Source organism: Amblyomma maculatum, chromosome 7 (genome assembly GCF_055883805.1).
Source record: "Amblyomma maculatum isolate TAMU_Amacu chromosome 7, ASM5588380v1, whole genome shotgun sequence".
NCBI classification, from domain to species: domain Eukaryota; kingdom Metazoa; phylum Arthropoda; class Arachnida; order Ixodida; family Ixodidae; genus Amblyomma; species Amblyomma maculatum.
Window position 1 is genome coordinate 78,273,740 of NC_139350.1, and position 14,551 is coordinate 78,288,290.

Below are 14,551 nucleotides of genomic sequence, written 5' to 3' on the forward strand. Positions count from 1 at the left end.
CATTTTCTTTAGAATGCATCTAGACATTCCTATCGAAAACAATTCACTACAGACACAAAGCTAGCAGATATGCAAAGTTGCGTGTTATCTAGATGTATCAGCAGTTAAACGCTAAGCAAACGGCATTAAGTACTGAAAACATTATTTTTCAGAAACTAATTGCGATAACTTTATAATTATAGCCTTCTGAACACAAGTACGCGTGATTGAATCCCACTTACGGCGGCCGCTTCTCGATGGTGGTGACAACCAAGGCACCCATGTACAGTCAGTGCGCGTGAAAAAACCGCATGGGGAGGAACTTATCTCGAGCACTGCACTATCCCGTACCTCATAGAATCTTTCGCTTTGGGGTGTTAAACACTATAAAATAAAACCAAGCCATTATTCCTCCCCGTTGGGCATTCGTTGCTTAGTGCTCATTGTCGTTTTCCTTTTATGACTTGGGCCACAACATATCTTCGCTATTTTTTTCGTTTCGTGAGAGTCTGTTTCAGTACATGCTGCTCTTATACAATAGTCCAAGAACATTGAACGAAAGGTGGGATGCAGGGCTTCAATTAGTAGATGACATGCATTTTAATGCTGGCTTTCCGTAAGAACCTGAAAACGATGGCCCAAGCGAGAATATCTTTTATTCGTTTTAGCAAACGTTTTCTCACTGCATTTCCTGGACATCATAGCATTACGCTTAGTTACCTCCTAATGAGATCATCCTGGCCAAGCTCTATACATGGCCCCATGCCTCTCGATACTGGCTATATTATCTGTCTACACTGCCTACCCGTCGTTGACAGCCTCCTTGTAAAAAAAATAATTTCCCTTCCAGGAATTGAAATTTTTTTTTCCCAGGAATAATCATTCAGGCTTAAAAGAGCAATCTTAACCTACGTCCTTAATAGTTTTAGGCTAGAAATTTAAAGGCGCACTTTATGCCGATTCCCAATGTGGATCATCCATGGCGTACATGCATTTTACCACATACTTAATGAGTAATATTTTACTGCCCATAAATGTTCGTTCTCAGTGCCGGATCCGGATTTTCTTGAGAACTGGGCCTTTAAAACTAAAGCTTCTGATGCGTTTTCGAAATCTAGAATCGTACCCTGCAAAATTCTTCCTTCAAATGCCGCATGTATGCGGCGTCGTCAACCGCAGCGGAATAAAAAAGTGAGCATGCAGCGCTCTCCTTCCGTTTTATTACAACGAACCGGTTTTCATGTACGGGTTTCTTAAAGAGCGGCGTGACGATTTTTCATAAAAAAGTGTATTTCTTACTAACCCCTTCTTAATAAGCGATGTGACAATTTTCAATTAAAAAGTGTGATCATTCAATTACAATATAATTGCAATATTTGGATGGATGAGGTTAAAATGTTTACAGATGTCAGGTGGATGCCGCTAGCGCAGGATCGGGTTAATTGCAGGACAATAGGACACGCCTTGGCCCTGCAGTGAACATATTTCAGGTAATGATGAGTATAATTTCTTCAAAGACAATCTTCATTCACGTGACGGAAGGATTGCACTTCAGCACTGAGGTATTCGCTTCGTGCAATCTAGTTACATCTTTACCGTCGCAAGCATGTCGCGCTCTATAAAGGGAGACAGGACCTATTTTAAATTTCGATGCAATTTGAGGGTTTGGATGACTACAGTTTTTAGTTTAAGTGCGCGAAATATCTTGAGGCCAGCATTTGAAACAGTAGCGCGATCAGCGATTCAATTCACGGCGGCTGTCATACTTGTCCGCACAGAACGGCGGTGGGTGAGGGCCGCATGATGACGTCATTGATGTTACCAGTACATTACCCGCATCTAAACACACACGCAATTCGGAGAAGCAAAATCAACGCTACAGAAAAGAAACTGCTAGAAACGTTGTTTGCCTGCATCAGAAAAGGCATCGAAGGATGTGAGCGAAAGGAACAACGCGAAAAAGAAATATTGTCGTCCGTTACTTCATCACCGACCTTCTCGGCAATCCTTCAGCGCTATGAGAAGCAGGTCGAGATTTACTCTTTGATTACGTCATTTTCAACTTGAACGCGAAAACCCTTTCTATGCGTTAAATACGCCTATGTAGTTTGGAATCCTTGAATATCTAGAATACTCAAGAAATGATGAAGGCGCCCTTTAGTGCGTGTAAGAAACACAATCATATGAGCTGCTTTTTAGAGTTTTTCTCTTGATGCTTGGTTAAGCTAACTCCCGTTTAGGCATTCGTTTTAATAAAAATAAGCCTTAATTAAAGGAAAAAAACGACATGGCAGTAAGTCATGCAATTTTATACTGTCCATTATCCATGAGGCATCTTTTACTTACCGGCGTCCCAATTTTCCTCCTCTTCGTAAATTTCTCGTGCAGCAGCTGGTGCGCAACCTGCATACAAATTACTACTAGTGAAGAATGCTATCAACGTGCCCAGTTTTACTCTTCTTACGTTCTGCATGTGTTTATGATATCAGTGCGTAAAACAGCTTGAACATCGCGACCTCTTTTAAAGCAATGTTGACTTTTCTGTTAGAAGCAACACATTCAAACGTAAAAATTAAAGCATAGCTAATTGCAAACAATATTGAAACTTCTCCAATCTAACATTTCAAAATTTCTGTATGGTGATCTTAACACTTTGGTAAAATTTTCTTGGTTGAAGCAAATGAATCAATCGCCTATGTTATCAGCTTATGACTGGATGGGCAATTATGATTCTGTTGTATATGTCTGTAATACGGTTTATTTTGTTTTGTTGTGCACTTCTTTTTCTGCTGTGGTTTCACGTGTGTAACATTCTGTATGCGGCATATGCGTTTATTATTTGTGTTAGGATGTATATGCCTAGATTTATAATGTATTATTTCACTGGTCTGTCAATCTTTGCTTGGGTTCCGAGGCATCATCAGGTTTTTCAACCTTTTGCCTCGGCTGCCCCTTTCTGTAGAAAGAAAAGAAGAAAACAATACAAATATATCATCAATGGAACATTATAGCACAACTTTGTCGATTTGTTTTGCTCCCTGAGGCAAATAGCAATGCGGACAAACCGTAGCAAGCAGGATAAGCCGTAGACTGCACAGTGTTTCAAGTAACAGAAGATAGTGTTTGTTAATATTTTGCCTTTGCATGTCAAGAACTCGAGAATTTCGCTCTTCGCAGATGATCTCAAATTATTTCGTAATAATGGAGATATTAAGGACTGCCGCCAATTGCAAGCTGATATTAACAACGTCGAGAAATGGTGTTTGTTGAATCTCTTAAAGTTGAATATTAAGAAGACTTCCGTCTTGTCTCTAACTAGGAAACGCGACGCAGTTGTGCTTCATTATACACTTTTGGCGGGTGAGATTTCTCATGTGGCCCATGTACGAGACTTCGGTGTTGTTGTTGATTCAAGGCTTGATTTTAGATTGCATGTAAATTCAATTGTGTTGCGCTCATTGAGACATATTGGTCTTATCTCTAGTAACTGTGCATTTGCTTTCCCTGCAACAGCCTCTCTCAACAGGACTGACACAAGATTGCGATTCTGTGAGTGCACCTCATGCATTCACAGGCTACTAGGACGTCAAGCACCCACTATTCGCACCACATCGAAAAGAAGCGGCCAGCACAGATTTGACGTGCGCAAGCCACGTTTCCAATTCTGCAGGATAATTTGCTCATATATGTTATTTTATCTTGCCATTCAGCAAATTTTCAAACATGCCGTCCGCAAAAAGGAGCTCAATTGTTCTCGGCATCAAGTGGTGAAGCACACATCCCGTATTTTTCACGCCGAGCTCGTTCTTCTCTCGTGAAAGCCCCTTCATTGTACTTTCATACTTGAGCCACGTAGACGTGCGCCAAGCGCATGTCTTCCATTTAGGAATACGTACTATCCATAAGTCGCCAGAGCTATACCATAAGGAGCGCCGCATCCCCGTTCATCTTCAGTGGGCTTGACAGCAGCGCATCGGAAACGATGTTCACCAACCCGTTCCAAGTGCAGCTGTCTGTTTTCTCTGTTTTCCGAGAGTACCTGTCTTTCGAGCCGGTATTGTCGGCAACGAACTACGAGCACGTGGCGACTGGATAAAAACCATCGTAATCTTCCAGCCAACGGTGCGGATGTTTCTTCTTGACTTCACATCTGGAACGACGTGGAACACGTGCGATACCACAACTTTTCAAGGAGAACCGCATCCACGTTCATCTTCAATGGGGTTGGCAGCAACGCATCGGAAACGATGTTCGCCAACCCGTTCTGCTTTGTTGTCCGCGTTTGTCCATAGGTGTCTACTAAATGCTTTGACAGCGATGAGCGCTCTTTAGTGCTGCTGCCTTGCCGACTGTCCCTTTCATACCTTCCATCTGAGTTTTGTTCGTTTCCAATGAATTTGTTAATCTGCGGCGACGTTGAATCTAACCCAGCTCCAACGCAGGATGCAATGTTGATTTAGCGTCTTTCATTCCAAAATATTATTACTGTCTCTGTGAATAAATTACTTTCACAGCAGAGTGCGCTTGAAGATAAAATCGTTGGCTTACTTGGGCTCATAACCAACTTGGACGCAAAGTTAGCATGGCTTAAAACATTACAGAAAAGAAGTCAGCAACCTAAGAGCAGTTGTGACTCAGCCAGAAAAATACAAGTGATACATGCTCAGAAGCATAGAATGACTTAGAAAATTGGAGCCTCAAAAAATCATTTGATTTTTTACGGCTTTGAGAAGAAGGATAAAGAAGGTGCTGTTAATTTTCATAAAGTGGTAAGCAAAGAACGTTTTGAAGAAAAATTTAATGTCTAAATTAATAGCGTTGAAAGGTACCACAGGCATTGAAAAAAGAAAGGCGATAACCTACTTGAATTAGGAATTATCAGGACAAACAAAATAAAATTGCAGTACTATAGGCATGCTCGATACAGACAACTGACTTTTCTGTGACAGAAAACGTCTCCAGCAAAATTCGTGGTTTTGTTTGCGGAGTTTTATCAGTTGAGCCTTTGGTGTAACTATGCTTCTCAAGTTAGCGCTTCTACACTGCTGGAATTCGCATTCGTCGCCACAAAGCTGGAGGACGCCGGGCAGCAGGCGGGCCAGCTCCATTTGCCAAGATGTCCGACATGGTAGAATTAATGCCATTTTGCTGTTATAGAGACACACGTTCTCTTGCGACCCTCACTTTACGTCGGTGTGCCGCTTGCCCTAATCGCCAACGATATTCACGTGGAGCTGTAGCATGCACGCGAGGAAGGTTAATACAGGCGCGCCCTTTTGTTTTCGTTCGATCATGTGATAACAACTTTGTCCAAACTGTTTTCTTGACGATCAAAACAGAGGAAATAGGCAAGTGGAAGAAATTCAGATTGCAAGGGGTTAAAAGCGCATACTTTTTGAATACTCTTGCAAAGAGGTGCTGGTGGTCCTTGTACAATTATTCCTTGACAACCATTGACACTGACAACCATTCGCTAAAATTAAATTGCTGACCGAGTCTTCATAGTCGCGTGCATGGGTTCATGTACAGCCAGCAGATTCTTAAACTGTACGTATACGGCGCCACAGTGGACTGCACGCTGTAGCTCCATGGAGCTAAAGCAAAGCTGAAAGTACCACGTTTCCTACAATTAGAGCAAGTGATGTCCCTGCCGCTACCTCAAGAGGTTGTGCTCTGGTCGTCACTCAACAGAACTGGAACCTGGGGATATAGTGCAACATTGACCAGGGTCCCATGGTTACGATGAGAGATGAGGCGCAAGCATATCAGCGGTGATGTCGAACTGTTACTATCAGGTGGACCACGACGCGAAACTGACGGACGAGAGCAATCAACGATATATCGTGGTCACTGAGCGCCGACGAATGAGTGCAGTCGGTTGGTGGGTGTACAGCAGAATGATGTTCGGAAGAAGTTGGAGAGAGTGTGGGCTGCGTTGTGCGATTCGGACCTGCGCTGCAACGCCCTACGGATCCACCATGTTGTGCACTATTGGTGCTACTGTTGCGGAAGTTGGAAACCGGTTTTCGTAGATTATCTCAAGTCATCAGTCACAAGCGAGACGTATAGTACCGACTTCACCATGGTGGTCATCAGAGGCCATTGAGGTGTGACACTATTCTAGCTTCTACCTATCGCTTACCTCGGGGCGTGGAGCGTGTTGCATATTCGCATAGGAATCTGCAATAAGAAAGAAGAGAAGGAAGACGAGGTGTGTGAGAAAGCGCGCGCTGGAAACATTGAGCGCCATGTCGGCATATTAGACATCGTGCGGACAGCCGGGGTTTAAAGATAGTCATAGGCGGCCTTGGTTTTCGCCCTCCTTCTTCTATGTTCAATACACATCGCCTGCGAACCCGATAGACACCTCCAAGATTCAAGGTTCACAAAAGATGAAAGCAGAACACAACGAACCGAATTTTACTGATATATTTTGCAATCCTTCATGCAAAATGGTGAGTAGAAACAAGCGTCACGAGGGGCTCCTTATAAAAAACAAAAAAACAAATGTGCAGTTTCTGGATTGCGAACAATTCTCTTCCTTCCTGGCAACTTTTCTTTCCCAAGAGGTGCCCATGGGAAATTTATTTGGCTTTGTCCATTCATGGTATACAAGCGAACCTAGACACTCACCTCCAAAGAAATGCGATTTTTCTCAGCATGGCGAAGATATTTGATAAGGTGCCTCATAACCGCTATTTCAATCAAAACATCCTTTTTTTCTACATAGCAGGACATTGCAATTAAATTGTGATTGAAAGAGGTGGTTCTTTCGTGGATTAGGGAGTTCACATTTTTCTATAAAAAAAAAATGTGAGCCCATTGATCATGTTTTGTTTGACCGCTTGGAGGCAGTTTTCTATAGGAAGTCCCGCAAGGATTCTTAAAAAAAAACTATTTCTTGATCCTCGCGGAATCTGGCAGCCCAAGGTTACAAAATAGAACGTTATTCCACATGACTGCGTGATGTCAGTGTTGTATGCGTTATTATTGTGTAAGCCTTCAGTGCCTATGTTTTAGAAGTTTGTCAGCAGAACATTGTCGGCGTGATTGCGTCGAAGTAAGGGGAGAGAGAAAACAGCAAATGATTGTAGTCGATAGAAGATGAAGCAGTTACCACGAAAAAACTTTGATTGGTTTGGAGTCGTTAGGCAATTAATTAGAACCAATCATGCCAATTAGAAGTCGAAATAGGCGTACAAGGTAATGCCGACATCCAAAATGATCACATGGTGCCTTACTTCTGGCCGCTTTACTTATAAGAACGTCGGAATAGTGGCGTAGATGTGTCGACATTGGATGCGGCATCAGTGTGTGACGTCATAAAATCGAAAATGGACGTGTTTCGAAGGAAAGAGCCGAATAAACGAGTGATATAAATTGATCAGAAAGTCTTGAAATATTGTTAATTGATGAAAGGAAGTATCATTAAATCATATAAAAGAGGAAAAGCGTTAAAAAGTGCGTAAAGATAATAGGAAGTATCAAATACGCCGTTGCTGGGTAGCTGCCAACGTGCCGTCATGGCGTAGCCTAGCAATGCGTGAAGTATTTCCACATTCCACTAATGCAGGTGGAAGCAGCGATTTCAAACTTTTTGTAAAGCATAAGTAGGGGTTGGACTTCTTGGTTTAAACCGAAAAACACCGATAAATGTACGCCGAAAGCATTTTAAAATGTTCGGTTTATATCGAAAAAGGTCAGTAGCTTTTCATGCACACCGCAAACGCTTGAAGACGGGAGAACATTACAAGTGTTCAATCGAGGGCCATGATGTGGGACAGTGGGATCATTGGTTTAACCGCAGCGGTTGAGGATTTTGAGGCATTGTTCATGGCCTCATGAATAGGGAAAGAATGGCAGCCGTGCTTCCCGACCCTCATAAACATATCAAGCATTCGAGGAGAGGTGCCTGCAGCAAGGCTGGCACTTTGAGTGGCGGAGGGCATGCTAGAGCATTTGCAGTGCAAGTGCTTCCAGGAAATAACGAAGACCGAAATCCGCCAGTTTCTTGCCACGTGACACTTCTCAGACACAAGCCGAGAGGAGTGCATTTGTTTTTTAGGTGATTTGGCTTATCCAGAAATTTGATCGCAATGAATAATAATTCAGTGACTCCTTTGCCTAACATGTGAATTTGTTTTACATATGTGTTTTATCACAACGCTAATTTTCATCACAACAATAACATTTTCTTTCAGGAGCTTAGCTGTATATATGACCGACTGTACATTAAATAAAAGTGCATAAAAAAGCATGCAAGACAAAAAAAAATCAAAAATGAACTCTACGTCACTTTTAACTGTAGACGGATGCCTCTTACCTTACCGAAAAAGCCCTATATTGCTTCAGCAGATATTATTCACCGAAAAAACCGAGAGTTGTGTTTGCAAATAAACACCGAAAAAAGTCATCCGAATTTCTTGAAAACAAAAACCGAAAACTCCAACCTCTAAGCATGAGCATCTATTGAATGACGTAATTAACAGTACATTACGCTCTCTTTGGTGGCTTAGTGAGAGAAATGTCTCTTAGCTAGCGAGATTTTTATTATAAAATTGTGAGCGCATCGGCCAGGGATTAAGGTGGAGAAAGGCTAGGCATTGAGCATGCTGAAGGAAATATTTAACTACTTATTGTAGCATGACGCCCTGGTACAGGGCAACACGTCTTCGCCGAATCAGCGTACTCACTGTATTCGCGCGGTCACTTTAGACTTGGCCGCTTGGCTTTGGTGTGGTACCCATGAACGATAGGTGGCGCTAGTGGTGACTCTATCTTAAAACCCTTCAATTAACTACAGGTAGCGCCATTTCCTTCCTCCTGCTTCAGCGCCGCCGCTCCGCCTCTCGCGTTTCGACCGTAGCTACACTTAGGGGTGCATGGCTAGCAGACGTACGCCCTCCGGAGCAAGAGTTGGGCTCTGGCGCCGCATGTCACCAGACCCTTTCAGCTTGCAATTTGTCGCTGTGTGTTCACGTTAAAATTTTACTCGCTACTGAAACATCAATACAGAATGTCAAAAGGGATTTTGCGCTAAAATAGTTTCAGCTGTCAGTGTCTTACACCATACGCACGCGATTTCGCCGTCGGTTCAAATCGTCTTCATCTCCGTGCGTCCCTTGTTCGTCACCCGTTGGCCAAACTGGACGGCATGCTGCAAAAATATTGCGCCTAGGAGGCAGAGGGGAATAATTTAGAAACTGTCTGTGTATAGTTTCTTTCCAGTTTTTACGTACTTTTAAGCTGCCGGTAAACTTCAGAAGCGTGACAGCAGATGTCTTCCATGTGTTATCGATTTCAACTGCGGATCTATCAGCGCTTGCATGCGTGGTGTATGAAATGGAGAACCAGCACACCAAACGAACGTAAAGCACGAAAGATGTGGCTTTGTCCGACAGCCTAAGAGCCGACACTTCTTCATTAAATGCGGCGACGCACTATAAACATGCGGTTAGCTTACATTCACGACAAAGACAGCGCTAAGAAAGCATGACTGGGTCGCTAAAGACCAAGGACATCATTCAATATCTAATCGAGGTCTAACGCAAAACCTAGAAAAAAATTAGGTGAGGTTTAGCTTTAGTTAAACCCGGTAGGTTGCCTAATCAAAGCCGACGTGCCTTCTTCTTTTTCTTCTTCTCCATCTAAGGCGCACCGTGGCTACCAGCCACAGCCATCCGTTGGCTTGAGCTGGGAGACCAGCGGCAGCCGCTCATGGTGACGGCAGCGGCGCTGCTCATCTGCGGCTCACCATGGCTACCGGCCGCGGTCACGCGACGACTTGAGCTGGAAGCCTAGCGGTAGCCGCTCCTGTTGCCATGGCGACGGCAGTGGCGCCGCTCTATCTAAGAACGTGGCTACCGGGCCCGGCTACGGCAAGGGGCTGTGACCTGGAGTAGTATTGCTTAAGCAATAATGTCATATCAGGCAAGAGATGAGCAATTTCTCACTTAACTCACAGAACTGCGTCAATGGTATTGAGCTGAACTCCACCCAGCCGATTCGGTGCAGCGAAGCCTTCCTCCGCGCCGCATCTCGATTTGCAGACGGTATTCTAAACGTCAGTTTGTCATCAGGCTCCCGTGTTCTGCCCCCAAATGCGCATCAACAAGCATTATTTCGAAAAAAAATCAGTAAAAAGCGCTGAGACACGAGCAGTACCAAAACACACGGTGATAAGCGTAGCTTGCGTGTTCATTTGCACCGCGGGAAAGGGGGCAGCCAACGCAATAAGCAAGAAAAAAGCTCGCGGAAACACGTGACGGCGCTCGACTATCGGAGGGTTGAAAGTTCAAGGAAAGCGGCGGAGGGGAGGCGGGCGGCAATCGTCACATGTTGGCGCTGCATGTAGTTTATTGAGGGGTTGTAGTCCATCGGTCACATCTCATCTTTTTTTTAGTTAGTCACATAGTTCCTTCGGTGTTACAGAAATGTACACTGGGAAGCTCACTGGAACAGGGAGAATTCTTTCAGTACTGAAGTGGGCGTGACTGGGGATGAAGTGCTGCACGCGGAATAACGTCGCGGTGAGCAGACTGGCCTGTAAACTACACTTCGCGAGGTGTATGGCTGTGAAATGACATGAAGGCCGTATGGTAGCTGTTGAACGATAAAGCAGACCATTTGTCGGTAAGTAGGGATGTCTTGCCGAGTAAGTAGTGGCAGAAATTTACAGTGACTGCCAAATGCACGCAAATACGCTGCCAAAACCATTTCAAATTCCTTCGCGATATCCCCCTTAAAAAGACTAATATCCAGCGTGTCAATTCATTCACTGTGCACAATCGGTTACACGAAGAACAACACACTACCACGTGACAATATCTGAATGGAACAACTTACAGTCACATATTACCACTGAAGTTCAGTTGATCAATTTCACTAAATTTTGCGTACTTTGAACGTAAGATCCGTGTGCTTTTGAGGGTAAGTTACATTTTTCAATGTTGTTCTAATATATTTGTCGTCTTTGCACATTTATTAATGCGGCAGCCTTTATGTGCTCATGGGTGCGCACAGAAAGTGCACATCAGCAGAGCGTTCCACACCATCCCTGTTGAACAACGACGTAATTTGTGAGTGATGATTGTGTGAGGTAGATAGTGAGACGTCTCCATGTAGAAATTTGCATTGAAATGAAGCGATTAGTTAATTATCAAATCCAAAAAGTCAATTCGATGTTGAAAGAGCCATGGACGTCGAAATATTGTGTACAAATCGAAATAGCCTCGGACGTCAAAATTGCGCCAAAAACATGCAAAGACGCAGCAAAGCTTCAATTCTTTAAACGTTGGGCTTCAGCATTGCGTTACAACATCAAAAACAATCAGTTGAGTGAAAGAAGAAAATAGTATTGAGTAGAAAAAAGTAAAAACCGCAAAAAAAAGAAACCGCCAAAAGAGAAAAACCTGGTGTAAGAATCCTCCGAGCAGCAGCGAGCGACGATGATGGGTCTATAGAAATGGAAGAGGTTAAAGTTCGCGCATGGCGCTCATCCAAATCCACCCGGGAAGAAAGCCACCGCCCTCGCTGATTACAAGGAAGAAAAACGGGGGGCATAGGGCTTCATGTGCGAGACATGGACGATCTCTCCAGAGCGTCGACGCCGATCGGCGATGGTGTGTGAGGCAAGCCGGAGACGTTTGTTACAGTGCCCTGTAAGGGCCAATGTAGCAAAAATCAACTTCTCACAGGCCGGGAGGGCGGACTGGCGTCCACAGGAGAACTTCATAACCGGGATTGAAGGAGGGAGTTCGGTGCTGTTAGACATACTGGGCTTTGCGTTCTTGTTTGGCGAATTCGGTGTTGAAACTGGTAGGTTGGCGGAAGTGGGCCATACTAGTATAAACCTTTTCACCAAGTAGCGCAGACGGAGAGGTGGGACAAAGAAAAAAATAGTATTGAATACCGTGGATGGTTGACAGCCACAAACTAAAAAAGGGCTATAACCAGCAGTGCACTGAACGGCGGAATTAGAGGCGTAAGTGACGAAAGGTAAAACGTTGCCTCAGTTCCTGTGGTCAGGAGCGAATACATCGATATCGTATCGGACGTATCATGAAACCGGTCGATGAGTCCATTGTTCTGAGGGTGGTAGCAAGAGAACGTCTTATGCACGATGATGACGGCGTGCAGTACTTCAAGGGCCTCAGAAAGAAATGTCTTTCCATGGTCACTAACGAGAATACGGGATTCTCCATTGCGCAAGGCTATCGCACACAGGAAAAAATCGGCGACTTCACAGGCGGCACCGTGGCGAAGAGGGACATTTTCAGCGTACCACGTCAGTTGGTCGATGGTGGTGACAACCCAATAGTTGCCATTGTGACCGTGTCAAAAGTAACAAAAGGGCAAGATAGAAGTTGCAATAAGCCAACAGCAAGAGAAGAGATGTTGAACGCTCGGGATGCTGGCAAGACGGACAGCATGAAATCCATTTCACAATGCTGGCCGAAATTTACTCCAGGTCAGAAGTAGCGGCTCTTGATACGGTAGTAAGTTTTATGGTGGCCTAAATGACTAGCAGTGGCGTCGTCGTGATAAGCATACAAATATTTAAGACGAAGGGAGCGAGGTACATCGGTACCAGGCACTGACCTGTAAGGGCGATAAACGTCGCGATAGAATGTTCTATATTGAAATCGGAAGCGACTAAGCTGATACCACAAGCGAATATTAGATACTACTGCTTCGCCACGGAGACGAGCGATGGTGTTTGGCAGTAGGGGTCAACCAGCTGCAGGGATGGAAAATCAGCGTTGTTCTCGAGTGGAGCCACAGCGATGAGTGCAACATTCAGGTGGCCAGCAGATGGCTGTCTTGCATTGAATGTAGGAGAAGAGGCAGTAGGCGGAGCCACTGGAGCTGGAAGCAATGGGCAGTGAGATAGGGCGTCAGCGCCGAGGTGTTTTCGTTCAAATTTATAGGTGATAGTGAAGGGGTGCTCTTGAAGACGCACCACCCAGCGACACAGACGACCCGATGTCCTTCAGCGGTGACAGCCAACAGAGCTCGTGATGACCTGTTATAATGGTGAGGTGGCGGCCATGCAAATAAAAGTTAAAATTTGCACACCTCGCTTCTGCATTGATTAGCCGCTTGAATAGCATAACGAAGAAGGATGTCTACACGCTTCCCCGCATCGACGACTCTCTCGACCGGCTCTGCAATGCAAGGTACTTCTCATCGATGGACCTGAAGAGCGGATATTGGCAAGTTGAGGTCGAAGAAAGAGATCGCGAGAAGACCGCATTCATCACACCAGACGGACTTTTTGAGTTCAAGGTGATGCCATTTGGCCTCTGCTCCGCACTAGCCACGTTTCAGCGAGTATTGAAAACAGTCCTGGCAGGCTTGAAGTGGCAAATTTGTTTGGTATATTTGGACGACGTTGTTGTCTTCTCGTCAAACTTTGAAGACCGCCTAAAACGACTGCAGGCAGTGCTGGAAGCCATCAAGTCATCGGGGCTAACGCTAAAAGCAAAGAAGTGCCACTTCGCCTACGAAGAACTGTGGTTCCTAGGTCACATCGTTAGTAAGGATGGCGTTCGTCTAGACCCAGAGAAAACAGCTGCAATCGCACAATTCCCACCGCCTGTCGACAAGAAAGCTGTGCGTCAATTCCTTGGGTTGTGCGCTTATTATCGACTATTTGTCAGAAACATTTCGCGCATCGCCGAACCGTTGACGCAGCTTACAAAGCCTAACGTACCTTTTAAATGGTAAGCGCCGCAAGGAGAAGCCTTCCACGAACTTAACCGCCGCCTTTAATGCCCTCCTGTACTTGGCCACTTTGATGAAAACGCGGAGACCGAAATTCACACCGACGCGAGCAGTGTGGGCCTAGGAGCCGTTCTCGTCCAGAAGAGTGCCGGACAGGAGAAAGTAATCGCCTACGCTAGCAGGTCCCTCACAAAAGCCGAAGTCAATTACTCGACGACCGAGAAGGAGTGCCTTGCAATCATCTGGGCTACTTCTAAGTTTCATCCATACCTATACGGCCGACCATTCAAGGTGGTAAGCAACCATCACGCGCTCTGCTGGCTGGCTAATTTGAAAGATTCCTCTGGCCACTTTGCCAGATGGAGCCTACGACTTCAAGAATTTGACTTAACTGCAGTCTATAAGTCGGGCCGGAAGCATTCCGACGCATACTGCTTATCACGCGCTCCCGTCGATGCTCCTCCGAAGGACAATGACGACGACGCCTTTTTGGGAACGATAAGCGCCAGCAGTTTTGCACAACCACAGCGATCTGACCCTGAGCTGAAAGCGCTAGCCGATTACTTAGAAGGAAAGACCGCTTCCCTCCTGGTGTGTTCAGGCGACCTTCATCATATTTCGCGTTAATCAATGGCCTCCTCGTGAAGAAGAACTTCGCACCCAACAAGACCGCGAAGCTTCTTGTAGTGCCTAAAAACCTCCGGCACGAAATTCTGCAGGCGTTGCATGATGAGCCCACAGCAGGCCATCTCGAATTTGCGCACACGTTGCGCCGAATCCAGGAGAAGTGCTACTGGCCGCGACTGCCTGCTGAAGTTGCCCACTGTGTGAATACGTGTCATGAGTG

General features: G+C 45.1%; 1 protein-coding gene across 1 annotated transcript in view; it reads right to left on the reverse strand.

Moving 5' to 3' along the window:
* Nucleotides 1–1,401: 1,401 nt before the first annotated feature.
* LOC146183702 (uncharacterized) overlaps nt 1,402–14,551 on the reverse strand; it is a 45,178-nt gene continuing 32,028 nt past the window's right edge. The window contains exons 3-7 of the mRNA XM_084608406.1: nt 12,669–12,846; nt 9,942–10,069; nt 6,122–6,159; nt 2,326–2,382; nt 1,402–1,449 (exon numbers count right to left, since the gene is read on the reverse strand). Coding sequence (XP_084464532.1) covers nt 1,402–1,449; nt 2,326–2,382; nt 6,122–6,159; nt 9,942–10,069; nt 12,669–12,846 — 449 coding nt within the window. The remainder of the gene's footprint in view (nt 1,450–2,325; nt 2,383–6,121; nt 6,160–9,941; nt 10,070–12,668; nt 12,847–14,551) is intronic.